Consider the following 27,500-nt stretch of genomic DNA (forward strand, 5'->3'; position numbering starts at 1 on the left):
AGGCGCAGTGGCAATCTCTTACAGGACGTCTCTGGATGTTAACATCGGAGGATAGTGATGCTCGTTTAGATCTTCAGGACTTGGATCAATTACTGGACGATGCCCGATTGGCGACTGAGGATTTACAAATATTAACTGGACTTTTGGATAATCTTATTTCTCGACAAACTCTTTCTACCATGGCGGGAGCCCCGCCGGAGGGTTTTTCCCTGATCCCGGATGCGGCCAGCTGCCAGGCTGAGGCCAAGCGAGTCGCTATTAGCACCGCTCTTCTCCTTGTGGAATGTACAAAGGACACCCCGGTAGCCACCTTGGCTCAAGTTTTGACCCCGACGTTTGGAGCCGAGGCATCCGCACTGGCGGTTCGAGTACAACCTCTGCTGGGCGGGGAACCTGACCCCATACTCTTGCTCCTCGAGACAGAACTTTTGCCGCGCATTACGGCAGAGACTGCCCTAAGACTTGAGAACGCCAAAGTTCTTGCGGATCAGCAAGCCGCCGAAGCGGCTAGGGTCGCAAGAGAGAGAGAGGCGGCGGAAGCAGCCAGGGCGGCTGCAGCAAGGATTAGGAATCAGGCGAACGTGGACACGCGCCCCAAGGACTATGTACTGGGACTATCAGGTCTAACTTTTTCCCCGGCGTTTGTCCCGTCGCGTGCGACCCAACGCGCACGCCGTTTGGCTGACCGACGTCGAGACTCAGATGAGTCTGAAGACGAGGATTTATATGGGGATAGCTCTCAATGGGCCACGAGCTTCCGAACCAGTAAGCCTCATCTTACTGGTGGCCCAAGTGAGGAGGTTCATCTTTTACGAGCCCAGAATCGGGAGCTCTCCGACCGTGTTGATCAACTCCAGGAAGTAATGGAACTTATGCTTCAAGAGAACAGGCAATTACAACAAACCCTGATTGCTCAGAGACAGCCCGTTCCGATACCGGGTCAGGGGGTACCCGTACAACCACCCGCTAATGTGCCTGCTCCACCCTTACCTCCTGGAGCTCCTGTTGCTCCTCCGCCCGGACCACCCGTGCAACCACCTGCTAATGTGCCTGCTCCACCCTTGCCTCCTGGAGCTCCTGTTGCTCCTCCGCCCGGACCACCCGTGCAACCGGGTCAACCCGCGCCCGGCCCTTGGAAGCAACTCAAATTGAGGACTACGTATGACGGATCTCTTGAGACTTTGCCTTGTTTCTTGCATCAAGTGGACAGTTATATGCGAGAACAAGGTCAACTTTTCCCCACGGAAGATAGCCGGGTGCGGTACGTAGCTTCCCTCCTGACAGGCAAAGCGGCTGACTGGATGGTCCTCCAGTTTGACACCCGCTCTCGTGCGATTCGTTCCCTCAACAACTTCATGACTGCCCTGAGAAGGAGGTTTGAGGACCCCTTCCTGGGGGAAAGAGCCAAAACGGAACTCTTACAATTAAAACAAGGCTCTGCTACAGTTCGGGAATTTGCCGATGAATTTCAGCGACTGGCAAGTAAAATTGTAGGTTGGCCCGAGACCACCCTAATCCATCATTTCAGGGAAGCCTTGCATCCTGACATTCTGAACTGGTCTTACATGCGGGGCGATCCCGATACCCTCGAAGGCTTGATCCTATTAGCCGAGGAAGTGGAAAGCCGCCGCCGCTTTATTTCTCTCGTCCGTCAAAAGCACAAGGAGAAGGGCACCCAAAAGCCTCAACCCAAGGCACCACTGCTCGTCCCACGAAATCCCCCACGTCCGCTCCAGGAACGTGAAGCCCGATTTCAGAGGGGTGCCTGTCTTACATGCGGAGAAATGGGCCACTTTGCAGCCGTTTGCCCACGCCGCCAGGAATTATTTCGTCCCAGCACGACAACCCGCGCCCGAGGTCGTCCACCACGCAGAGGCACCGCGGCCACCCGCAGCGCAGCTCCGGGAAGGCCCACACCCTCTGCACTCCATGCCGGGGACCCAGCCTCCCTGCCTGCTTCCAACGACCCCGCCGGGTCTCGGATTACAAGTGCCCCATTGGGGGACAGCTTTCCCTCTTCGGATGAGGAAAACCCTTGGATTTCTCCAGCCTTAAACCTGGAATCTCCCCTCGACTTGTCAAAAAACGGCTCCGGTCTGTGGTGAATGGAGCATCTCCACAGACCCCTCAGGATCTTCCTATCAAACCGAATGCTCCTACCAAAATCAAAGAAGTGGACTCCACCGTCTACGTGGATGCAGTTTTACAACAACTTAACGGAGGTCCACAAATCCCCGTCAAAGCACTAATTGACTCCAGTTGCTGTCGCACTCTCATAAGCGAAGCCACGTTTGCTGCACTCAGAGCCGACTCAGAGGCTTTACCCGCCCCCGTCCAATTTGCTCAAATGGACGGGAGCCAATTCCAGGGGGGTCCAGTTGATCACCGCACCATAGGGGTGGCAATGGGAATTGGTTCCCACTGGGAACAAATAGACTTCACTATAGCCCCTATCCGATTTGAAGTGGTCTTGGGAATTAACTGGATTAAAGGACATAGTCCCAGTATTGATTGGGAAACAAACACTATCTCTTTCGCTAGTCCCACCTGCGACCAGCATCGGCAAAACTTTGCTCTGCCATTTCCGCCCGTTCCAGCATTAACCTCTACTGCCCCAGTACCACCGGCTCTACCCGCTGTATACCGGGACTTTGAAGATGTCTTCGACCTTAGGGAATGTGATGCCTTACCCCCCCACCGGGCCTCAGACTGTGCGATTGAAGTAGTAAAGGACTGCACATTAACCAAGAGTAAGATTTACCCTATGAGCGCTTCCGAGCGCACTGTCCTCCGGGACTTTTTGGACAAAAACCTCGCCAGAGGGTTCATTCGCCCTTCGAATGCCCCAAACTCGGCCCCCGCGTTTTTCGTCCGGAAAAAAGAGGGCGACCTTCGCCTGTGCATTGACTTCAGAAAGCTCAATGCGGTTACCCAGACCAACGCCTATCCTATCCCATTAATATCGGATATTTTGGGACAATTACAGGAAGGCCGTGTGTTCTCTAAATTAGACTTGGTGGAAGCCTACTACCGAGTCCGTATCCGCGAAGGAGATGAACACCTCACTGCCTTCTCTAGCTGTTTCGGAATGTATGAATTCCTTGTAATGCCATTCGGATTAAAAGGGGCCCCGGGGGTCTTCATGCAACTCATCAATGAAATCCTACATGACCTTCTATATCGTGGGGTGGTGGTCTACTTAGATGACATTCTCATTTATTCGAAAACTGTGGACGAGCATGTGACTCTGGTCAGGGAAGTTCTACAACGCCTGCGTAACCATCAACTGTTCGCTAAACTAGCTAAGTGTGAATTTCACCAAAGCAAACTCACGTTTTTGGGATACATCATCTCCCACCAAGGTCTTCGCATGGACCCCGCCAAAGTCCAAGCCGTCCTCGATTGGACTCCCCCCACCAACCGTAAGCAAGTACAGCAATTTCTGGGATTTGCAAACTTCTATCGGGGATTCATCCCTAACTTCGCCCAAGTGGCTCTACCCATTACGGACCTGCTGAAAACTAAGGGAAAAGTAAGCTCGGCTGCCTTGCCCTCCGCAAAAATCCTATGGACTGAGCAATGCCAAGCCGCCTTTCTGGCCCTCAAACGCCTCTTCACTTCGGAGCCGGTGCTACGGCACCCAGACCCAAATCAAATGTTCATTGTGCAAGTCGATGCTTCCGATGTAGCCATGGGAGGGGCTCTCCTCCAGCAAGGACCGGACGGTCTTCTTCACCCTTGCGCTTACTTTTCAAAAAAATTTGCGCACGCTCAATTAAACTGGCCCATCTGGGAGAAAGAGGCCTCTGCAGTTCATCATGCACTGACTTTATGGCGGCAATTCTTGGAAGGGTCTAAAGTACCCTTTGAAGTTTGGACCGATCACAAAAATCTAGCTGCCCTCACGGGGTCCCATAAGCTATCGGCGAAACAACAACGGTGGGCGGAGTTCTTTGCTCAGTTCCGTTTCACCCTGAAGCACGTCCCTGGGAAGCAGAACGTTCTCGCGGATGCCCTCTCCCGTTTACCACAATATCCGGTAAAACTCGAAAGACCCACCAACTCTCTGTTCACCCCTATGCAACGTGGGGCCCTACCTATGCTGGCTGTGCAAACCCGATCCCAGCATCAGCACACCTTCCCTAACTCGCAAGCTCCGCCAGCCCAACCGGCTGCCCAGCCGCCACCGCAACAGACCGGAGTTCCCGCCCCTCCTACCCCTCCGACCGCTCAGCCGCCTGCAGTCTGCGCGCCGCCGCACGTAAGCACTAGCCCTATAACTGTTTCTCAGATCTCCATGACCGACGGGGGGGCTCCCTCCAAAATCCCCATCTCCGAATCCTTTTTAACTGTCCTTCGGGACCAGTGCCTTTTAGAACGTTCCGCTCATACCCTACCTCCTGGTGTTTTGGAACAAGGGGGGTCCTGGTACAAAGACTCAAAATTGTATGTACCCAAAGCTCTCCGGAAGGACGTTTTACATTTAGCTCATGGAGCCAAAACAGCTGGGCACTTTGGGTTTCTGAAGACCCTTCACTTATTGCGCAGACAGTTCTGGTGGGGGGGAATGCGTTCCGACATTGACTCCTTCATCCGCAGCTGTCCCGTTTGTGCCGCTGCGAAACGATCGCAGGGCAAACCCCCGGGACTGCTACAACCTCTTGAAACGCCCAGCAGACCTTGGGAAGTGATTGCTATGGACTTCATGACTGATCTCCCTCTCAGTGGGGGTAAAACTGTGTTGTGGGTTGTTACTGATTTGTTTTCTAAGCAAATACATTTGATTCCATGCGCAGGGATCCCCTCTGCTCAGAAACTGGCCCGCCTCTTCGTGACGCATATCTTTCGTTTACATTCGTTTCCGCGTAAAATAATTTGTGACCGCGGAAGTGGTTTCGTTTCTAAGTTTTGGAAAGCTTTCCTCAAGTTGGTGGGGGTGGAACAGGGATTGTCTAGTGCATACCATCCTCAAACTGATGGTCAAACTGAACGTGTCAATGCTGTACTTGAATGTTATTTGCGTTGTTATGTTAACTACCACCAGGATAACTGGGTGGAACTGTTACCTTTAGCAGAATATGCCTACAATAATGCCATGCATCAATCCACAGGTTTTAGCCCGTTTTTTGCTGTGTATGGACAAGATTTCAGTCCCATCGCTCCTACAGATGATGTAGAGGGGGAGGGGAACCCCGACATTGCCTCCTGGGCACACGCCCTCCGTACCACTTGGCCCTGGCTCGTTAGCAACCTCGACCGGGCCAAACGTAAATACAAAGCGCAAGCTGACAAACATCGCTCCCCCGGGGGTGATCTGCAAGTGGGTGCTTTGGTTTACCTTTCCACCAAAAATCTCCGTTCCACCCAACCGTGCCATAAGCTCAGCGCCAAATTCATTGGCCCTTTCCCCATTACTCGGGTCATAAACCCTGTCACAGTGGAACTGGCTCTCCCCAAATCCTTGAGGCGTGTGCATCCTGTTTTCCACATAAGCCTCCTCAAACCCCATGTTGCTTCTCCACGGTGGCATCCGGACCCACCGCCTGCGCAACCCATCATGGTGGGGGGGGAAGAACACTTCGAAGTCTCCAAGATCCTTGACTCCCGTATTCACCATGGCAATCTGCAATATCTAGTTCGTTGGAAACATTTCCCCCCTGCCTATGACGAATGGGTGCGTGCACGGGATGTCTCCGCCCCCGACCTCGTCGACGCCTTTCACATTGCTTACCCAGACAGGCCAGCCCCCTTGCGAACTGGGAGGGGGCCTTGAGGGGAGCAGAATGTCAGGCTGCTATCTCGGTTTCGTTATTGCCTCTGTCTCTGTGCTGTATTGTCTGCCCCCCAAGGTCGCATACCTAGGCCTGGGAACTCAGCTCCTGGGAAACTGTATTCATGCGTGTAATCTCCCGCCTTTCCTGCCTTATAATATCTCCCAGCTAGTGAGCCTCTCATAGCTGTCATTTTATTCGTTTGCACTGTATGCCTATTTGATCAGTAAAAGCCATCTGTTTGGACTCTATATGACTTTGTGGTGATTTCTGGTTCTGTGGGCCAAGGGCTGACACAGCGGTCCTTGGAGTGATCCTCCAACCACTAATGTGTATAAGTTCCATCCCTAACTATACAGGTCTCTGCTATCGGTCACTGGTGGAACTCCCTGCTGCGTGCTCCCCCCATAATCACCTCCCAGGCAGGAGACTCCTGACCTGAAGCAATGCTACTTCAGCCCACCTGCGGGGAGAAAGGAGGAGAGTCACAAGGAGCTTGCTGTAGGGGCATACTTAGGAAATGAATCCCTGTCTCAAAACAAACATTGCACCATTGACAATGCTATTGGGTATATATGAGTCATTCAGTCCCAGGTTACTATGATGTATGTATTAATGCAAGGATGTGATTGGTTCAGATGGGACCCTGCGCTGACATTTGAACCCCCAGGGGCTCCCCCCTTGTGCCAACCTCCCGTGTAAGGAACACCCCCCCCAACCAAAACACTGGGTATCCAGACAACTGCCAACTACCGCTTCCACTAGCAACTGTCCTTTCTCACAAGGACTCATTAACAAATTGACTTAACCCTTTCCAGTACTTATAGCCCTATGATTTCTTGTTATTTTGTAGGCACAGATGCTTAGGTTTCCCTGCAAACAGCCATCCTGATAGCTTTAGTATACTAATCCAGATTGAATTGGTATCCTACATCCATTACTTGTCTGTACCTGCTTCACCTTCCAAGGTTTTATATTAGTTCAATGCCTAGACTTAATGGTTTAGTAATGTTTACAAACTTGCCAAGTTTTATGTATGTTAGCGTTAGGATTTTTCTGAAACAGTTGATTGCCCAAGATGAAAAGATTAAGATAACAACCTATCTCAGCCACTGCATTGATGGAATAGATTTTAGATATTTATATGTGTAGTCCCTTTTATTGGGTATAAACATGAATGTTATGATTTGATCCCATTGGATATATATGTGTGTGCAAGCTGCCATTCTTCCTTTACCTATGCTTTCACACATCTATGAGTTTTGGGTAGATGGATGCAAAAATGGCCCAGCAAAATGATAGTCACCTACCAGGCTACACGGCTCTCCTAAAAGCAATATAGAGACCTGTGTAACCCCTAGGCTTGCTCTTAAGTTTTTATTATTTTCTATTTTTGACTTTCCAAGGTGGGGACAACATTTGGCATCCCCTAGACAAAAATTAAAGGGAGGGACTGAGGGACCCCCCTTCCCCTCTAAAAAGGTCCTGCCCTTGGACAGTCAATCTCTTTTTGCACCTGAAAATGTGTTTTTGCTTCTTCATGTGTCAATTCCCTGACACCTGCTTTTGCCCTGAAAACCAGTAAGGCACCCATCATGCTCCAGCATTTTTTTTTCTTTCCGAAGATTTGCATGTGCCGGGCCCTCTGGGGCATGGGATTTGCACCTCTTTCTCTTTTGCATAAGGATATGAATGTGTATGAAAAAGTTCGCTTTTGTGTTAGTCTTGCAGCCCGCTCTATGTCCAGCTCATTGTGAACCAATTAAACCCTTCCTGATATCCAAGCAAGAAACATGAACAGCCGTAAAAGAGCTGTAATTTATGGAGTTGTTTCAGCAATGTTGTTGTCTTTTCTTTTGTAATACCAACATGCCTTTAGCCCATATAAAAATCACTTTCCCTCCTCCCACGGACTGCCTTCCTATGACAGCCCCCGTGGTAGGACGGAGCATCGGATGATCGCAGAAAGTGAAAGTGATACCGAGCCTCTAAGCACCTGAAGCCCTGCAGGCGTCTCTACCAACAGCCTGCAGTGAAGACCTAGTTAAGCTAATTAACCCTCTCCTTGCTAAGTGCTCTAAGGGGGGTGCTTTCCTATTTCCTACATTGTAACTTAATTGCGATGCCAGCGGAAACTTTCCTTTCCTACTAACTGTAACCTTGTAAAGAAGACTGACAGTTTTTTTTCTCTGCAAACTGCAACATCCAGAGTTTTTTTCCCTGTACAGTTTTCTATGTATTGTAAATAGCAGATAGCCTATTTAGTTACTCTCTTTCCTTCTTGTTATCTTTAAACTAGCTAGAAAATCAACAAGTGTAAATAATTGTACATATATATCTATACCTCCTAGCACATCTCTATTCAATGTATCTACTTCTCACGAGTAGTAACAGCAAAACCAATATAGCACCCAGGTGTTTCCAATTCCCATGGCTGTCACCTTTTTTAATCTGGCCCGTTTTTAGCTTAGAGTGCAAAATGGCTCCTACACTTCCCTTTGATTTATACATCTCCTGGGTCTCCAATCAACACTACAAGCAAGTTCCAGCGACTCCAAGTTCCTGTGTTCCAGTCCGTTCCTGTTTCTAACCCGCTGCCTCCTGTTTCCAGCATTCCTGCTTCAGAGCTCCTGTTATCCTGCCTCCAGCAGTTCCTAAGATCCAGTTTTTGTGGTGGCCCCGTCACAAAGTTCTGGAGCCACCAAAGGGGGGAATTGATACCTAAAAGCTCCAGCCCTGGAGATGGCACCCATAACAGAGACTCACTGAACTGTTTGAAACATTGCTGCCTGCACCTTAATAGCCTGCTGCTCTGGGCTAGCTCTCCCCAGTTTTGTACAAGCCAGACTTTCCAGGGACAAGAGGCCGGATCACCTCTGCAGAACCAGCAGAACAATTGCCATTGATCCCTGATTGCCTCTTGATCCAAAAGCCTAAGCCAAAGAGAAGCCATTATTGCAAGGCGAGAGCATCACGTAGCCCTTCTCTGCATATTCCCCCCCCTCTTCCTGTATCTTGTGGGAAAACATCCTCAGCTATCTACATTAAAGGATTCCCCCTGCCGCCTCCCTGGAATGTGAAGTTTTACAACCTCCCATTTGGTCAAACGTGAAGGACCATCTCAGGATGTATAAATCAAGGATGCCAGCTTAGTAAACAAATTACCACCTCACCCTATCTCTGACCCTGAAGTCTTTTTAATCTCTTTTTGTTGTTGGAAGGAGCCATCTGGAGAATCTCACTCCCCCCCCCACCCCCAGAAAAGGGTATATTTTGCCCTACCCAACAAGGCTCAGAGCAGATCTTCCCCCTTCACTCTCTGCCATGTCTCCCTCGTGTGTTAAGTTCCATACACCCCTCCCCCCCCCGCTGTATTCTGTCTACCTCTGTGCCACGGATGTTGGAACATCTCTACTTCTAGAGATTGGTAAAGTATCCTAATTAATAACTCCCTCAATGTCTGTAGCTTACCTTTATCTTTATTCCTAGTTTCTCGTATGTGTGTTACTTGTAACATTGAATGAATGAATATATATATATAAACACCTTTTAATTTGGAATTCCTGAGTCTGTCTTTATTTGGGGAGTCACTGAGAAAAACCCTCGTAGACATAGGGCGATCCTGGCTTAATAAATACATAGTTACCGATTGCTCGAGCTAATTCCCCATCCAAAGAGCAATTTTGGTAACACGTACCCTTTCTGAAGGGCCCTGAGGATCCTCTCCCTTTCAAGGCTGCTACATTAATTGCAGTTGTGGTTCAGATATCAGTGGTTGAAAAGATGTCACGCTTATGATAAAGTTATGTTACCTTGAAAACTGCCTTTAATTTTTTTGTGCCGGGAGGGGGGGATTTTTTATCTGTTGACAACCACAAGGGTGCTTTTCATTTATTGGCTTGAGCCCTCCCCAGTTCTCCAGTTGGAAAGAAATTCAGGAGGGGGGCATTTGCGTAGCCAGGGTCCTGCTGGGTTAAAGGTTTCTCTTCCTGGTTTTTTGTGTCTCTCTTCAAATCATTATAAACCCTTTTCATCCACACAGCCGTCTCTATCTCCTTCCGTGGTTGGGTCTCCAACAAACTGGGTGCTCATACTTTGTTCTTACCACGACCCTGCAAGGGAAGTTAGGCCAAGAGCTACTGAACTTCATTGCTAGGGTTGCCAACTATAAGGGCTGGATAGATCTTAGTGAAAACTTCTTAGTACATGCAAGTATCAAGCAGTTTTCAGTGCATCCATACAAAGGAGAGATCTATAGGGAGCTCTTAGAACCTCCATGTCTACGCAAAGACTTGGAAAAATCTACGCTCCTCCAGTACATGAGGACTGAAAAGCTCTAAGCCTTAATCCACGCAAGGATCAAAGTCTGAGAGCTTACTTGCATCCCACACAAGGGATGGAGAGATCCATTCAGGCCCATTAGGAACTCTTGTTGTTGGCTAGGAAGCGCCTCCTTTTCTATCCAAGATCAGTGTCTATCTGATCTTGAGAGAGTTTGTGCAAACCTGCACATGAACTGTATGTTACCTGGGGCAGCAATTCTTCTGCATTTACCCATATAAGGAGTTCCTGTCCATATCAGGTCATTTGCTGACCATAGCCACTTGTACTAAACAGTCTGTGTCTTTGTTATGTTTCTATAATGTTTGATTTCACCAGCATTCTCATCTCCTGAAGAATATGATAAATATGAATCTTTACTGTGTAAGACTTAAAACTCAATATAAAATCACATTGTAATATAATATTACATCATTAGTTCACAGTCAGCAAAAAATACTGCCATAGTACCAAGATAAGGTCATGAGCAAAAGCATTTCTGATAGTGAAACGTTCAAAGGAAAGAGTATTTCTGAAAATGGCAGCATTCCAGGACAGAGATCTGCAGATCATGATTTTGGCACAGGAATACAACAATGGCAAGTCCTTGACAAGAAAATGTTTAGGCTTGTTCACTTTTAAATGAAAGACAAGCCTCTAAATAAGACTGTGCTTATGAACTTTAAATAGGAAAATTCTACAACTCTCCTATGTAATCTTTGCCTGTGACACTGATACAACAGTTCATATGTTCTAATATGTCAAAGCCTGTAACAGGTGGATACCAGCCTGTGTTGAAGGCTTAGAGATTGTGCACGTGCAACTAAAAGACTGGCTATACCAGGCACACACACATTCTCTCTCCCAGTAGAAAACTAGCAGCTCAAGGAGCAAGGTCACATTCTCAGCCCTTACTTTGCGGTGCTGCTTTTCTGCCTACGTGGCCATTTCTTTAACAGGGAGGAGCTTTCGGAAACGGGACTCCCCTCTCTCCCCGCCCGGAGTGGTGCAGCCCCTCCTGCCCTCCCTTGCGGATCTGGCGTCCGCGTCCAGATCCCGGGTTGCAGGGAACACGCGCTTGTTGCTGTTGTGGGAACAACTCTGGTGCAGACAAAGGCAGAGAAGTGGAGTAGCATCCAAACGGTTGGACCTTTTCTTCCCTCTTTTTGTTTTTCTTTTTTTGAGTCAGCTTCACAGGGGAAACTGGGAAATTTGTCCCACTCGCCCCCCCAAAGTTAGAGGGGTGGGGGAATCCGAACCTGGCTGTGGTTTTGCAAAGGGGCTGATGATGCACGAGGTTACTCTCCAGGGTAAATCGGCCCCGCGGCGCCCCTGCGCTTCCTCCCAACTTTCCCAGGACGATTTTCTTCTGCTGGGGGAATCGTTCCGGGCTCATTTCTCGGAGAGTCGCTGGAGACCCCCGGATCTCTGCCCTCCCCCAGCCCGGCAGGGAAGCCTCTCCCTAGTCTCAGGGACACCCCGCGTGGAAGAGTCCCTTGGGGGGAGAAGGGAACCGTCTTCCTCCTCCCCCCCTCCCCGCAAAGGACTGCCAGGGAGCCTTTTCCTTCCCATATTCTGCCTTCCTCCCCGGCCTTTTACCTGGCAACTCTTCCCCCCTCCCGCAGCTGCCCATTGCCCGGCCCTTGAGGGCGCAGCAGCAGCAGCGAGTCCTTTGCAGGGAGGGAAACGCCCCGTCTTTGCTTTGGAAAGCGGGGAAACGAAACTGAAACGCTCTTCTCTCTCCCTCCCGCTTAGCAGAGGCAGCCATGGCGGCGGAGGGTCCCCTGAAGGAGCTGTGCGAGGAAGCCTCTTGCTCCATCTGCCTGGACTTCTTCAGGGACCCGGTGACCATCGCCGAGTGCGGCCACAGTTTCTGCCGAGGCTGCCTGACCCGCAGCTGGGGGGAGTCGGGGGCAGAGGCTTCCTGCTGCCCCCAATGCAGAGGGAGAGCGCAGGAGGGGACCCTCCGGCCCAACCAGCAGCTGGCCAACTTTGTCCAAATAGCCAAGAAACTCAGTCCTTTGGAAGGGAAGGAGGAGAAGCGAAGGAGGCAGAAGCCAAGGAGGGGAATCTGCGAGGAGCACCAGGAGCCCCTGAAGTTTTTCTGCAAGGAGGAGGTAGCCCTCCTCTGCGTGGTCTGCACCTCATCCGAGGAGCACCAAGATCACGAGGTGATCCCTCTGGAGGAGCCTGCCGGAGAGAAGAAGGTAAGAAGTCTCTGGGGATCTTGCTGGGGATGAGCCGTGATTTCTTCTTGGCTTCTCCGGGAAGTACTAAAACAAAGGACAGCGATTGCCCATAGGGAATGCATGATTGCCCATAGGAAATACATGATTGCCAGTAGACAATGCATGATTGCCAATAAAGACTCAGGCAAAACACCCTTGCCAATACACAATAAGGGAGCCCACGCTTGCCAACTGAGAATAAGGCCAACCACGCTTGCCTACTGACAATAAGGGAGGCCACGCTTGCCCAAAAAGAAACAGGGAAACTATGTTGCCAATAGAGAATCCAAAAATATTGCACCACGATTGCCCATAGAGAAAGCATGAGTGCCCATAGACAAAAAGGGAGACAACACTTGCTAATAATCTCAAAAACTAAGCACAACGATTGCCCATAGGGAATGCATGATTGCCCATAGAGAAAGCATGATTGCCAATACAGACTCAGGCTAAACACCCCTGCTAATACACAATAAGAGAATAACCGCTTGCCAACTGAGAATAAGGCAAACAATGCTTGCCCATTGACAATAAAGGAGGCCACGCTAGCCCATAGACAAACAGGGAAGCTACGCTTGCCAACAGAGAATCCGAACACTAAGCACAACAATTGCCCATAGGGAATGCATGATTGACCATAGAGAAAGCATGATTGCCAATAGAGACTCGGACAAAACACCCTTGGGAACACACACTTGCCAACTGAGAATAAGGCAAACCATGCTTGCCCACTGACAATAAGGGAGGCCACGCTTGCCCATAGACAAACAGGGAAACTACGCTTGCAAGAGAGAATCCAAAAACTAAACACAGCGATTGCCCATAGGGAATGCATGATTGCCCATAGAGACAGCATGATTGCCAATAGAGACTCAGGCTAAACACCCTTGCCAATGCAAAATGAGGGAGCCCACGCTTGCCAACTGAGAATAAGGCAAACCACCCTTGCCCATTGACAATAAAGAAGGCCACGCTTGCCCAAAGATAAACAGGGAAACTACGCTGGCCAAGAGAGAATCCAAAAACTAAACACAATGATTGCCCATAGGGGATGCATAATTGCCCATAGAGAAAGCATGATTGCCAATAGAGACTCAGGCAAAACACCCTTGGGAACACACACTTGCTAACTGAGAATTAGACAAACCACCCTTGCCCACTGACAATAAGGGAGGCCACGCTTGCCATAGACAAACAGGGAAACTACGCTTGCAAAGAGGGAATCCGAAAACGAAGAATGATGATTGCCCATAGGGAATGCATGATTGCCCATAGAGAAATCATGATTGCCAATTGAGACTCGGACAAAACACCCTTGCCAATGCAAAATGAGGGAACCCATGCTTGCCAACTGAGAATAAGGCAAACCACCCTTGCCCACTGACAATAAGGGAGGCCACGCTTGCTCATAGACAAACAGGGAAACTATGCTTGCAAGAGAAAATCCATAAACGAAGGAAAACAATTGCCCATAGGGAATGCATGATTGCCCATAGAGAAAGCATGATTACCTATAGAGACTCAGGCAAAACACCCTTGGGAACACATGCTTGCCAACTGAAAATAAGGCAAACCACACTTGCGCATTGACAATAAGGGAGACCATGCTTGCCCGTAGATGAACAAGGAAACTACGCTTGCCATGAGAGAATCCGAAAACTAAGCACAACGATTGCCCATAGGGCATGATTGCCCATAGAGACTCAGGCAAAACACCCTTTCCAATGCAAAATGAGGGAGCGCATGCTTGCCAACTGAGAATAAGGCAAACCACACTTACCCACTGACAATAAGGGAGGCCACGCTTGCCCACAAAGAAACAGGGAAACTGTTGCCAATAGAGAATCCAAAAAGATTGCACCACGATTGCCACAGAGACAGCATGATTGCCAATAGAGACTCAGGCAAAACACCCTTGCTAATACACAGTAAGGGAATACATGCTTGCCCACTGACAATAAGGGAGGCCACACTTGCCCACAAAGAAAAAGGAAACTATGCTGCCAATAGAGAATCCAAAAAGATTGCACCACTATTGCCCACAGAGACAGCATGATTGCCAATAGAGACTCAGGCAAAACACCCTTGCCAATACACAGTAAGGGAATACATGCTTGCCAACTGAGAATAAGGCAAACCACACTTGCCCACTGACAATAAGGGAGGCCACGCTTGCCCATAGACAAACAGGGAAACTATGCTTGCCAAGAGAGAATTCGAAAAATAATGACCACGCTTGCCCATTGACAATAAGGGAGGCCACGCTTGCCCATAGAGAAACAGGAAAACTACTCTTGCCAAGAGAGAATTCGAAAAATAATGACATTGATTGCCCCTAGGGAATGCATGATTGCCCATACAGAAAGCATGCTTGCCAAGACCAATAAGGAAATACATACTTGCCAACTGAGAATAAGGCAAACCAGGGGCGTAGACTTTCCAGTTTCCTGGAGGGGAGGGCTGGGTCTTGACCAGAGGCATTAATATGACATTATAGGGAGGAGCCAATGACATCACAGGGAGGAGTCTCCATTGCCACTATCTACGGAAACAGGGCCAGGAGGGATTTTGTTAAGGGCTCCCCAGAAATTTAGGGGGACTTCAACCAATGATCTTCAGACAGCTGAAATACAACCTTAACTTAATTAACAATGCAAAGTGTTTCATTATTTACATTTTTTAAATCACAGTAAAGTCAAATATTCTCCTAATCCCCTATTACCTCCTACTGCTCCAAGAAGCATCCTTTCCTGCCATATCCTACCTATCCTTCCAATTTCCATTCACCTCCCCACCCCAATAGTTGTCGCGTCTTTGTATGAATATTGATAAAACCTAAACAGATGGCTTCATCTAGTCAAAACCCACTTGTTAAAATGTAATAATTCAAAATAACCTGTACTTAAACCTCCTTCTTTGGTGGTTTTTAAGCAGAGGCTACAGTACATGGCCATCTGCCAGCAATGCTGATTCTATGACCTTAGGTGAGAGCGAAGGTTTGCATCAATGTTTGGCTCTCGTGGCCCTTTCTTGCATGCCCAGGGTAGTGCAGATTGCCACTTTGAGGTAAGGAAGCAGGTTTTCTCCAAGCCAGATTGGCAAGGGATACTGGAGGATTTTTTCCCCCACCATCTTCATTTCCCCCCCACCATGGAGTAGGCAGTAGGGGGTCACTGGGGGTTTGGGGAGGAGGTAGTTGGAAATTTCCTGCACTGTGCAGGGGGTTGGACTAGATGACCCTGGGGGGATTCAGTTTCATCAAATCCTGCTTGTGGGATGGGATCACCCCATGCTTTCCATAGTAGTTTATTGTCACATAAGAGAGGATGATTTTTGTTCATAAGAATTAATTAAAAATTACCAACAATTAGAACAATAACACACACACACCCTGAACCAACTGCACCTCATCAATTATTTACAAATTTTACAGTATAAAACACAGAACATAAAGTATGGATGGAACTATTCTGGGCCCAACATATATATCATAGTTCTCACATCCTTCTCAAGACTCCAAATGCGGTGGCAAATGGAGTCTTGTCTTCCATCCAAGTGGGGGAGGCACAAATTAGTGTTGTCTTACCATAGTCATGCAGTGAAACATTTGCATTTTGAGAACATACAGCTGATCACTCACTCAGTTGCTGGCTCTGCCCTCTGCTGTTGGCAGTTGAGGGGTGAGACTGAGAGTGCTTCATTAAGAAGGCTCCTCTCACTAGAGGCAGAACCTGAGGGACCTGGGCTGAGAGTCTGTAGGACCCAGTTTCTAAAGAAGTCAGTTTCCTGAGTGAGGAGGGCTAGTGTGACTGGGGTTAATTGCTGGCTCCACCCTCTGCTGTTGGATGTTGAGGGGTGGGACTAAGAGTTCTTCATTAAGAAGGCTCCTCTTGCCAGAGGCGCAAGCACAAGGGCTCTTAGCCTGGGGGTCTAGCCTGGGACCCCCTTAAGCAGCTGCAAGTTTCTATATTTTTTAATGTGTTGACTGTTTTCGTTTCTTCGAGCAGGAAGCCTTGAGAGGCAGTTTGTCAGGGGAACTATCAGAGTAGTGCAGGAAAGAAACTGAACACCTTCAGCATCACAGTAGTGTGGCGAGTGAGGGAGCTGAAGCAATAACATGCAAGATCTGTGGCATGTTTGCAATCTTACCTGAGGGTAATGATAATTACACAACTGATATTACCTGACACAGCCCAGAACATACTTAAAGAGTCTATGCGGCTCTGGGTAAGAAGGTGAAGGACCTGGGGGCACAGGTTGTGTTTTCATCAGTTCTGCCTATTGAATGTCGTGGCTTAGGAAGGGAAAGAAGAATACTACAAATTAATGGCTGGATGCGTAGATGGTGTCATCAGGAAAGGTTTGGATTTCTGGACTGTGGCTTACGCTTTCGAGAGGAAGCTCTTCTATTGGGAGATGGTTTGCACCTCACAAGGGTAAGAAAAATGTGTTTGTTGAGAACCTTGCAAACCTAATCAGGAGGGCTTTAAACTAAATCCTATGGGGAAATGAGACAAAAACTTAAGGCCTAGTATGCTGACTATAACTGGAGACATGAACAATAAAGATTTGCAGGGAGGGCATGTATGCAGGGAAACATAAACTCAAGGGTAAGTACAGAAACAAAAACCTTGGGGCACATAAAGCATGGATTCCAATGTCTGTACACTAATGCACAGAATATTGGAAACAAGCAGGAAGAACTCGAAGCCCTAATTCGGGAAGGCTATTGTTATCTAAAAGGCATTACTGAAAATTGGTGGGATGTCACTCATGACTGGAATATTAGGATTGAGGAGTACAACTTTTTAAAAGGGATAGACAGATAAGGAAGGGGGGAAGAAATACATGAATCTGAGAATCGAAGTCCAGATGAAAGTCTATGGGTAACAATAAAAGGAGTAAGAAATAATAGTGATATGATGGTGGGGGTCTGCTATCGACCACCAACAAGCAAAGGACTTGGATGAGACACTCCTAGACCAGATTATGAAGTTCTCAAAGAAACTGGACATTGTGGTCATGGGAGATTTTAATTACCCGAATATCTGTTGGAAGTCCAACTGTGTTAAAAATGCAAGGTCCAATAAATTCCTGACTTGTCTTGCTGACAACTTCCTATTCCAGAAAGTGGACAGGGAAACAAGGGGATCTGCCATCTTAGATTTGATTCTCACCAACAGGGAAAAAGTGGTTGATGAGTTTAAAGTAGTAGGCACCCTTGGTAGTAGTGACCATGCAATCTTGGAATTTATAATCTTGGGGAAAGGGAAAACTGTACCTATAGGTTGGACTTTAGGAAAGCAAATTTTAACAAGCTTTAACTTATGCTGGGTGGAGTCCCATGGTCAGAAATACTTAAGGAGAAGGGAGTTCAAGAAGGGTGGGAGTTTCTTAAAAATGAAATACTGAAGACACAATCACAAACCACTCCTATGAGAAGGGGAAATGAGAGGAGCCTAAAGAGGCCGGGGTGGCTCCATAAGCTGCCTTTTAAAGATTTGAGAAATAAAAAAGACTCATTTAGGAAGTGGAAGGAGGGCCTTAACCAAAGAGGAATATAAACAAAGAAGTAGTGCTTGTATGGACAGTGTCAGGAAAGCTAAAGCTCAGTATGAGCTTAGGCTAGCGAGAGATGCTACACACAACAAAAAAGGGTTCTTTTCCTATGTACAGAGTAAGAATAAGAACAGGAACAAGATAAGCCCATTGCAGGGAGTTCGACGTGAAATTGTAACAGGAGATGAAGAGAGGGCAGAACTCCTCAATTCCTACTTTTCCTCAGTCTTTACTTGTGAGGGAAAAGGTGCTCAACATGGCATGAACAGAACACATGATGAGGGAAGGGATTTGTAGCTGCGATTGGCATTGGGGTAGTGCACAAACACCTAGTTTCTTTAAATGAAACGAAGTCCTCAGGGCCAGATTAATTGCATCCAAGGGTATTTAAAGAACTTGCAGATGCAATTTCTGAGCCTCTTACCATTATAGGTGAGGTGCCAGAAGACTGGAGGCAGGCAAATATTCCCCCCATCTTAAAGAAGGGGGAAAAGGAGTAACGACCGGGTAACAACCGACCCATCAGTTTGACTTCTATAAGGGGAAAAGTCTCTAAACAAATCATCAAACGGTCAGTCCTTGAGCATTTAGAAAGGATGGATCTGATTGCTAAGAGCCAGGATGGGTTTCTCAAGAACAAGTCGTGTCAGACTAATCTTATCTCCTTTTTTGAGAAAGTTAGTACCTTGCTGGATCAGGGGAATGCTGTAGACATAGCGTATGTAGACTTCAGTAAGGCTTTTGATAAGGTTCCACATAGTATTCTAGTTGACAAATTGGGAAAATGTGATTTAGATCCTGTTACTGTTAGGTGGATCTGTAATTGGTTGACAGATCGAATTAAAAAGTGCCTGTTAATGGTTCCTCGACCTTTCCTCGGGGGGGGGGGAGTGTCTCTCTCCCCTCCCCCAATACACCCTGTTGCTGGGGCAAGCTGGCCCCTCGCGCATTTTCCCCATCCAGATTCTCAAAACTTTGCATGGGGGGTAATTGGCCATTTGTGAATGGGAGGTTTTGCCTTGGATTTGCCACTCAGAATTCGTTAAAAGTGTGGAATTCTCTGCCAAATAATTTTAAGTCAATGAAAGCACTTGGGATTGCTTTCCTCACTTTGTTTGGATCATCTTATGCTTGTGAGCAGCTGTTTTCAGCTTTGAATTATATAAAATCTGGCACCAGAAACAGACTAACAGATGACCTGAGTGCTGCATGTATTTCTCTCAAACTTACAAGGTATGAGCCAAGGGTAGACAAATTATCAGCATGCACACAACAGCGAAAATCACATTAATTGTTCAAAAGCATGCCTTGAGATAAAAAGTTGTTTGTATCATTGAAAGCTCTGTTATTGAGTTTTTCTTTTAAGGCAAAAGATGTTAACGCATGAGTTGTTTTTTCTAAACTAAAACCTCAGTATTCAGGTTAAATTGCCACATTGGCACTCGGCGATAAATAAGTGGGTTTTGGGTTGCAGTTTGGGCACTCAATCTCTAAAATGTTCACCATCACTGCTATGGGCAATCGTTGACCTTAGTTTTCAGATTATCTATTGGCAACACAGTTTCCCTGTTTGTCTATAGACAAGTGTGGCCTCCCTTATTGTCAGTGGGCAAGCGTGGTTTGCCTTATTCTCAGTTGGCAAGCGTGGGTTCCCTCATTTTGCATTGGCAAGGGTGTTTTGCCTGAGTCTCTATTGGCAATCATGCATTCTCTATGGGCAATCATGCATTCCTAATGGGCAATCGTTGTGCTTAGTTTTCAGATTCCCTCTTGGAAAGCATAGTTTCCCTGTTTGTCTATGGGCAAGCATGGCCTCCCTTATTGTCAGTGGGCAAGGGTGGTTTGCCTTATTCTCAGTTGGCAAGCGTGTGTTCCCAAGGGTGTTTTGCCTGAGTCTGTATTGGCAATCATGCTTTCTCTATGGGTAATCATGCATTTCCTATGGGCAATCGTTGTGCTTAGTTTTTGGATTCTCTCTTTGCAAGCGTAGTTTCCCTGTTCGTCTATGGGCAAGCGTAGCCTCCCTTATTGTCAGCGGGCCAGCGTGGGTTCCCTTATTGTGTATTGGCAAGGGTGTTTTGCCTGAGTCTCTGTTGGCAATCATGCATTGTCTATTGGCAGTCATGTATTTCCTATGGGCAATCATGCATTCCCTATGGGCAATCGCTGTCCTTTGTTTTAGTACGTCCCCTTCTCCGTAGTTTCAGTCCAGTGAAAAAAGCCCTAGCTGGAATGCAAATAATGGTAGGTATTAAACCAGTTTAATTTTATGCCCCAGTTGCCTGACAGTAAACCAGGAGCTGTCCCCACCGGGTCAACCAGAGTTGGAAAATGAGATCCTGGGCTGGGCAGATCCCTCCTTCTGTCTGATCCAGCTGGGTTCTTACTGTGTTCCGTTTCACCAGGAGAGGAGACTTTTCTTGCATCTTGGTGGCTCCGATTTTTCGTTTGGGTCAAAGCAGCCTTGAGCATTTGAGGCCTCCTTGCCGTTTGTTTGTTTGTTTGTTTGTTTATAATGTCAGCTTTATATTTTGGTTCCTCTGTTCAGCCGCAGATTGGCTGCCAAAGGAGTTGGTGGTAACAAGAGCCATTCAAATGTCATGTTCTCCTTCAAAGCCCTGCCATCTATCCTTTCAGGGGACGCCTATTCCAAGGTAGTGGAATTTGATGGTTGAGGAGGCGCTCTCAATCCTTGAGCCCCCAGCCTCCCACGCACACAATCCATTTCCTCCCAGTAATATCTCCCATCCATCCCTTACAGTGGGAATGCTATTGCCGCTCCTGTATTGAGATCTAGCAGCATGGCCAGTCCAAGAGGTGTCCCTGCCTAAGGGGGAATATCCAGAGCAGGAGTCCCGAACCTTTTTGAGCACCTTTGGGATTCTGACACAATGTGGTGGGCACAGCCACAAAATGGCTGCCACACCTTCTGTTCAGTCACACAGTGAAGATCCTTGTGCTGTGGTGGAAGCTGCTGCCAAAGCAGTGTTTTTAAGAATCTGCACAGCCGATCAGCTCTTGAATGGCCAGTCAGACGTCCTCCTGGGCAAAAGCTTCAGCCACTTTCTATAAATACTTGGCGGGCACCAGGAAAGGTGTTGATCAGCTCAGTGGGGCCTACAACACCTTGCTGGGGACCCCTGACCTGGAGGATGTGGTTCCTGTCCCCTGTCCCCAGCCACCAAACTGCATGCTCTTGGTGAAGAGGGGAATCCCAATACCAATCAACAGTAACTGTGAGTCTGGAATGAGGCGGGGAGCCCTGCAGGAACAGAGAAAGATGTGACTGCATCACATGGCAAAGTTGGCTGGATCCAGGGCTGTTGTGCCTCAGCCCCGAGACCCTGTTGTTTGTACTGGGACAAAAATGTTGAAATTGTTTCAAAAGTGTCTTCAGAGCATCCCCCATGATCACGATGGTCAGAACTCCTTGCAGGATGTTGCCTGTAGATCTGTTGGCAGAAAAGGCTGCCCTGAGGGCAAATTCACTGGGGAGTCCTGTGAGATTCAGATTCATTTTGAGGGTTTGGAAAAGAGTTGGGAGGATTGTAGAATCTGGACTTGAGATGGGAGGATTTTTGTGTGGCTCCGCCTGCTCTGGCAGCCATGTTGGTTTGGCTCCACCTCCTGTGGCCGTCATCAATACCCTCTCTCAAAATTTCAAAGGTACACGCAAGCTTTAAAAGGTTGGGGAACCCCTGAAGTAAATCATCACTTTAATTGAAAAGAATATGGATATGTTTCGGAGATTATTTGGGCCAGGATGTTCCAATTTCCTTAATTTTGGAGTTCCTCCTTCTGCAACAGCCCTAGATGCTACCTGAAATCTTGTTGCTAGAGGAGAGGGGAGCCACCAGCTGAGGATCTGGGGGTGGATTTGCAAAGTAGATGCAGGGAGGGTTTGGTTTACTCCGAACCAGGAATTGTTACCAATCCATTGGCTTTCAAAGGAATTTGAGGCATCAATAAAAGCTTGGTTACATCTCTCTCTCCTTTACAATATATTTTTTCTGCATAAGTCACTGATTATGTCCAATATTTACAAGTATGGAGATTTCAATAATATGGAGGGGGAAATAAAACCAACGAGGTTCTTTTGTTTTTGGCATCAGGCAGTCGTGGCAGCTAGAAAAGAGAGAGTTTGCCAGAAGCACCAGGAGCTGCTGAATCTCTTCTGCAAGGACGATGAAGCCCTCATCTGTGCGGTCTGTGACCAGTCCCAGGAGCACAACGATCACGAAATCATTCCTGTGGAGGAGGCTTCCCAAGAGTACAAGGTTGGAGATAGATAAAGTGGATGATGGTGGGGAAGATCATGTGTGGTTCCTTTCTAGCTGCACTCCTGGGTGTTCCATGGCACTTTCTGTAGGGAAACACCTTGGGCCCAAATGGGGAATGACAACATTTCTTTGTTGCCCATCTCCTGGCTTGGCTACTCCCTTCCTAATTGCCCTCCCCTTGTGCTCAGGGCGTGACCTTGGGACGTTGGCACTCTTCAGGGCTGGCTGTGTTGATGTCTGGCCAGCTGATTGTCCTGCCAAGACACCAGGGGGCAGCAGCCTATTGGAAGAAGGTTTTAACTATTCCTCCCTACATGGTATTCTTCACGGACGCAAAACGATTTGTAAAAGTTTTTTCCCTATCTGTCCCCTCCCTTATTTTTTTCCCTTTCCTGTACCCCTTTTTTTAAAAAGCAAATAAATATGAATTTAAAACCCCCTCCAAAAAAAATTGCTAGCCCAGAGTTGCTGTTAACCCTCTGCCCAGGGGTTGCATGGGGCGGGACATTTTGCACTTATATCTAATTTGGGCTTTGATGACAGTATTGCTTTATGATTTCTAGTAAAAGGAGGAAACTTCAAGTTTGGGACTTTCTCCCCTCCAGGATCAGTTCTGCAATTGTATGGATATTCTGCGGAAGGAGAAGGAAAAAATTCTGGCATATAAAGCCAGTATAATGAAGGAAAGCCAAGACCTAATGGTAAGTGTTCTTATTGCCAGGAGGTGAACAGACAATGGAAAAGTGCATTGGGGGGTGGGGAGACACTGAGTACAAAATGCAGAAAAGTCAAGCAAGAAGGCGACCCCTTCCCATTCGGAATGGCCTGGTTTCCCACAGAAAAGTTAATGAAAGACCACTTACAAAGAACTGTTGTGACTATTAAGGTGAACATCTATCCTCTTATACCTCTGCAATAAAAAGGGTTCTGGAAATAACCATAGTGTCTATGCACAGGGGAGAGAGATATGAGAAGCTGCAGCACATGTTTGAGTTTTGTAAAGTAAAACCACTCCAAGAAGAAAATAATGCAAAGATAATTAATGTGAACTTTGGATGGGTCCTTCTGATTCTTTTTGTTTTCCTATCCAATATTGATGCGATCTCTGGGAAAGTCAAAAGTGCCCTTCTGATAGGAGTCTCCTAAGGTCCCTCTTCCCACTGCAAGGACTGGCTGTATTCTTTTCTTCTTTTTCCCATCTCAGAAGCAAACCAAAGGAGAGCGGCAGGAGACAGTGACCAAGTTCAGGCAACTGCATAAGTTTCTGGATAAGCAGGAGAAGCTTGTGCTGGCCCAGATGGAAGAGCTGGAGAAGGAGGTGGCAAGAAACCGGGATCAGCACCTGGCCAAACTCTCTGAGGAGCTCTCCTCTCTGAACAGCCTCATCCGGGAGATGGAGGAGAAGTGTCAGCAGCCGGCCAGTGAACTCCTTCAGGTAAGAGTGTGGCAGAAACAGCCCAGGCTCCCCTTTGGGAGAAGGCTGCCTCCAAACCCTTTCTGTGCCTCCTCCTGCCCCATTTCATCTCCACCCAGGGGCAGCGGCCATGCAGAACTCCACCCCCTGGAAATGCTGTCCCCCCAGAGCCCTGTTCACAGGTTGCTCTTTCCAAACAACCAGGAATGAGGGTCATAGGCTAGATTTTTCAGAGAAAGTTTTTAAAGGAGGATGGCTTTGGGGGGCGGGGAATGCAGCTTACACTGGTTGCTTGCAGATAGGTGTGCAAAAATGCACACACACACAAGAGGAAAAACAGGTGGTAGAGGAATTGCATCCACGCAACTGTTTCTGGCACCACTGTGCTTGCTCCTGCCAATCTGGCATTTATGCCCAGACCCCACCCTTTCCCTGCTGAGCTATGTGGCAACACTGCAGGGGAAAGGGGGGGAAAGCCCTTTAAAGGGCTTCAAGATGACAGAGTTTGTCTCTTCCCTCAGTCGCTGAGGACACCATCTCTGCCCCTATCAGAGGGCTTTTCTCAGGTTTTACAGAAAGGGGCAATGACTAGATTGCTATAGCATTGTAACATAATGATCTGTTGCACTAATTCCTAGCTTTTATTTTAGAGGATGTAAAGTGTAGGCTGCACATTTCTAGTTATAACTCTACAACAACAATAAAATAAAATAAAAAGCTGGGACAGGTATGTTTAGGGTTGCCAACCTCCAGGTGGTAAAAAAAACACAATTTTCGTGTTAACGTTAGCTGACCAAAAGAAAATTCAGCAGCACGGTGGCCAAATAAATACAGTATGACAAAAGACTGCTCTGTATAATCTCACTTTTGCTACTTTGAAATATTTTGCTGCCCGTAGGGCAAATTTCGCTTTTAAGTGGTCAGGGTGAAAGGAACCAAAATGAAGTAGGGCGTTTTTGTCAAGTGACTTTTTTAAAGGGACGGGTATAAAGATAATTTGGTATAAAGATAATTTGGAGGGACCAAAATTATTGTAAATGCCAATGTTTGAATATGATTTTTCTGATGTTCTTGGTTAAAGGTGTATATTGCAAAGAGGCTCTGTTGTTGTGTCTAACAGTCCTACAGCTGTTGGTGAATAATGACCCTCTGTCTTGTTTGTCAGCCCTTGCCTTAGCGGCTCTTACAACAGTCTCCGAGTACCCCCTTGCCACTAAAGACTTAAAACAGATTAGAGGCTGAATGTTCATAGTCATCAAGAAATGTGGAGTTCCTTTTCAATCTTCAGAATTGCCCATAGGGCACTCTAGTAGTGCGTCCCTTTAAAAAAGTCACTTGACAAAAACGCCCTACTTCATTTCATAAACATCGGAGAGCCTTCACTTTAGCTCATTTTAATGCCCTTCCATCTGCTTTTCTTGATGGGAGGTATGCCTGTCTCCCTTACGAATTCCGCCTCTGTCCATGCCAATCTGGAATGGTGGAAACGGTTGAACATGTTCTATTACACTGTCCATTTTATCAAGACATACGTAGAACGCTCATTGATCCAATTTTGTCTACCCAGATAGAAACAGAGTTAACTATACCACTTTACTATTAGATGATTCTGTTAAAGATGTTACCTATCAGGTTGCGAGATTCTGTGCTAGGGCATGTGCAATAAGGCAGAAGTAGCTGTTAAAATGACTTTTATGTTAAACAGACTATTTTACCAAGAGTTGTTGTAACTAAATTTACAATTTATCTGAGCAAATATCAGACATTTTGTTTTTAATTATTATGATATCTTTTTTGTGCAAACTGGTCTTTGACCATAATAAACAAATGATGATGATGACATTGGCATTTATTACAGAACATTCCGGGCTGTTAGGAGCCGCCAGGATTGGGGCTCAGGAAAACCTCTTCTATCAGAGACAGTTTAATTCAGACTGATAATATTATTAGAAAATCAGCCCCAAGAATATTGTGTGTGTAAAGTGCTGTCAAGTCGCAGCCGACTTATGGCGACCCCTTTTAGGGTTTTCATGGCAAGAGACTAACAAAGGTGGTTTGCCAGTGACTTCCTCTGCACAGCAATCCTGGTATTCCTTGGTGGTCTCTCATCCAAATACTAACCAGGGCTGACCCTGCTTAGCTTCTGAGATCTGACGAGATAAGGCTTGCCTGGGCCATCCAGGTCAGGGCCCCGAGAGTATTACCGTATATACTCTCGTATAAGCCGAGTTTTTCAGCCCCAAAAATGGGCTGGAAAAGCCGGCCTCGGCTTATACGCGGGTCAATACGGGGGGAGGGAGGGAGGGGGGAAACTTACCGCCGCCGGGCCCATGCCGCTTCCTGCCGCCGGGAGCGGCCTGGGGCAGCCTCCTGCAGCTGCAGGATGGCTGCCCAAGGCCCCCCCCCGCCGCCATTTTTTTCGGGCGGGAGGGGCCTTGGGCAGCCTCCTGCAGCCGCAGGAAGGCTGCCCCGGCCCTTCCCGCCCCCCCCCCGCCATTTTTCCCGGGCGGGAGGGGCCTTGGGCAGCCTCCTGCAGCCGCAGAAAGGCTGCTCCGGGTCCCCCTGGGCCTCGCCGCCGCTTCCTCCCGCCGGGAGCGGCCTGGGGCAGACTCCTGCAGCCGCAGGAAGGCTGCCCAGGCCCCCTGGGGCTGCGCCGCCGCCGGACCCTCGCCGCTGGAGAGCCCTGTCAGGTATGCCTCCGGGGGGGGGGGAGGTGTTATAAGCCGACCCTCGGCTTATACGCGGGTGCCTAATTTTCCCCCATTTTTGGGGAGAAATTAGGCACCTCGGCTTATACGCAGGTCGGCTTATACATGGGTATATACAGTAGGTCACAATAGATGCAATGGCTGTCAAGTGTGTCCATTTGCCTTACCGGTAAAAGAATTTACCAGCGTCAACACTGGCTTCACTTTCAAACTGAAATTATTTAGCAATTGCAATTCTAGAAAAGTTATTTATCTGGTTAGATGCCCTTGCGGTCTTTTGTATGTGGGAAAAACTGTTCACCCACTCAGGTATCGCACAGGAGAGCATCGCTGTAGGATTCGAAATGGGGTCATTGAGGCACCGCTGGTCCAACACTTCAAAGACATGAGACACACTGAGGATGACGTACATTTTTTTTTTTTTTGCTGTATGGCAGTACCCTTCTAGACCTTATTCCAGACAAAACATAGATAGGATACTGCTGCAGCAGGAAACACAGTTTATTTTTATTTTTTTTTAAAGTCTCCTCATGGCTTAAATTCTTCCATGGATCTGTCTTGTTTCTTATAATACAGCTACCAACTTATATAAATGTACCTCGCACTTGCGATTGATTAAGCTAGAAATAGGAAGAGCTGTCGGCATAGTTTCTTGTCAGGACTCAATCATATGACATGCAAGGGAGGCTGCTAGATAGTGCCTCCTTTGATATGGGATGTAAGAGTTTTTTGATATGATATTAATCATGTATTCTATGTGTGCAGTGATTTATTATGTCTGGACACTACATAGCTGATTTTTCTTGTTGATAGTTCTAGGCACTGAGTGCCTTAAAGCAGTTTGCTGAAAAGCTTTGCTCCAAAAGGACAAAGGAACATGGAGCTTCTACTGGTCAATTTCATCCTGGCACCTAATTACAAGCGACTGATGAAGACCTTTGAAAGGGATTAGCAACCAGACTTTCCTTTTCGTGTCCTAAGCAAGTGCAGGAATTGGCCACGTGTATATTTCTCTTCTTCACATGTTGGACCTTTCATGAATACTACTACTAAGTTGGCACCTACAGTTCCCAAATAGGGCTACAGTATAAGGGCTTGTAGTGTTTTTTTGTTACAACTATTAGTCAATGGCATTCACTATGTTAAATGTTTGATATCTGCTTGAGTTTGTTTATGCAGTAATATATTACAAAGTAGCAAAAGTGAGATTATACAGAGCA

The 27,500-nt window shown here is 47.4% G+C and overlaps 1 protein-coding gene across 1 annotated transcript in view; it reads left to right on the top strand.

Annotated features, from left to right (window-relative positions):
- The window catches only part of LOC130494089 (uncharacterized), an 81,078-nt gene that overhangs the window by 18,936 nt on the left and 34,642 nt on the right, over positions 1 to 27,500 (top strand). The window contains 4 exon segments of the mRNA XM_056867741.1: positions 11,856 to 12,298; positions 21,949 to 22,155; positions 22,764 to 22,859; positions 23,363 to 23,593. Coding sequence (XP_056723719.1) covers positions 11,856 to 12,298; positions 21,949 to 22,155; positions 22,764 to 22,859; positions 23,363 to 23,593 — 977 coding nt within the window.

This window comes from Euleptes europaea, chromosome 1 (genome assembly GCF_029931775.1).
Source record: "Euleptes europaea isolate rEulEur1 chromosome 1, rEulEur1.hap1, whole genome shotgun sequence".
NCBI lineage: Eukaryota > Metazoa > Chordata > Lepidosauria > Squamata > Sphaerodactylidae > Euleptes > Euleptes europaea.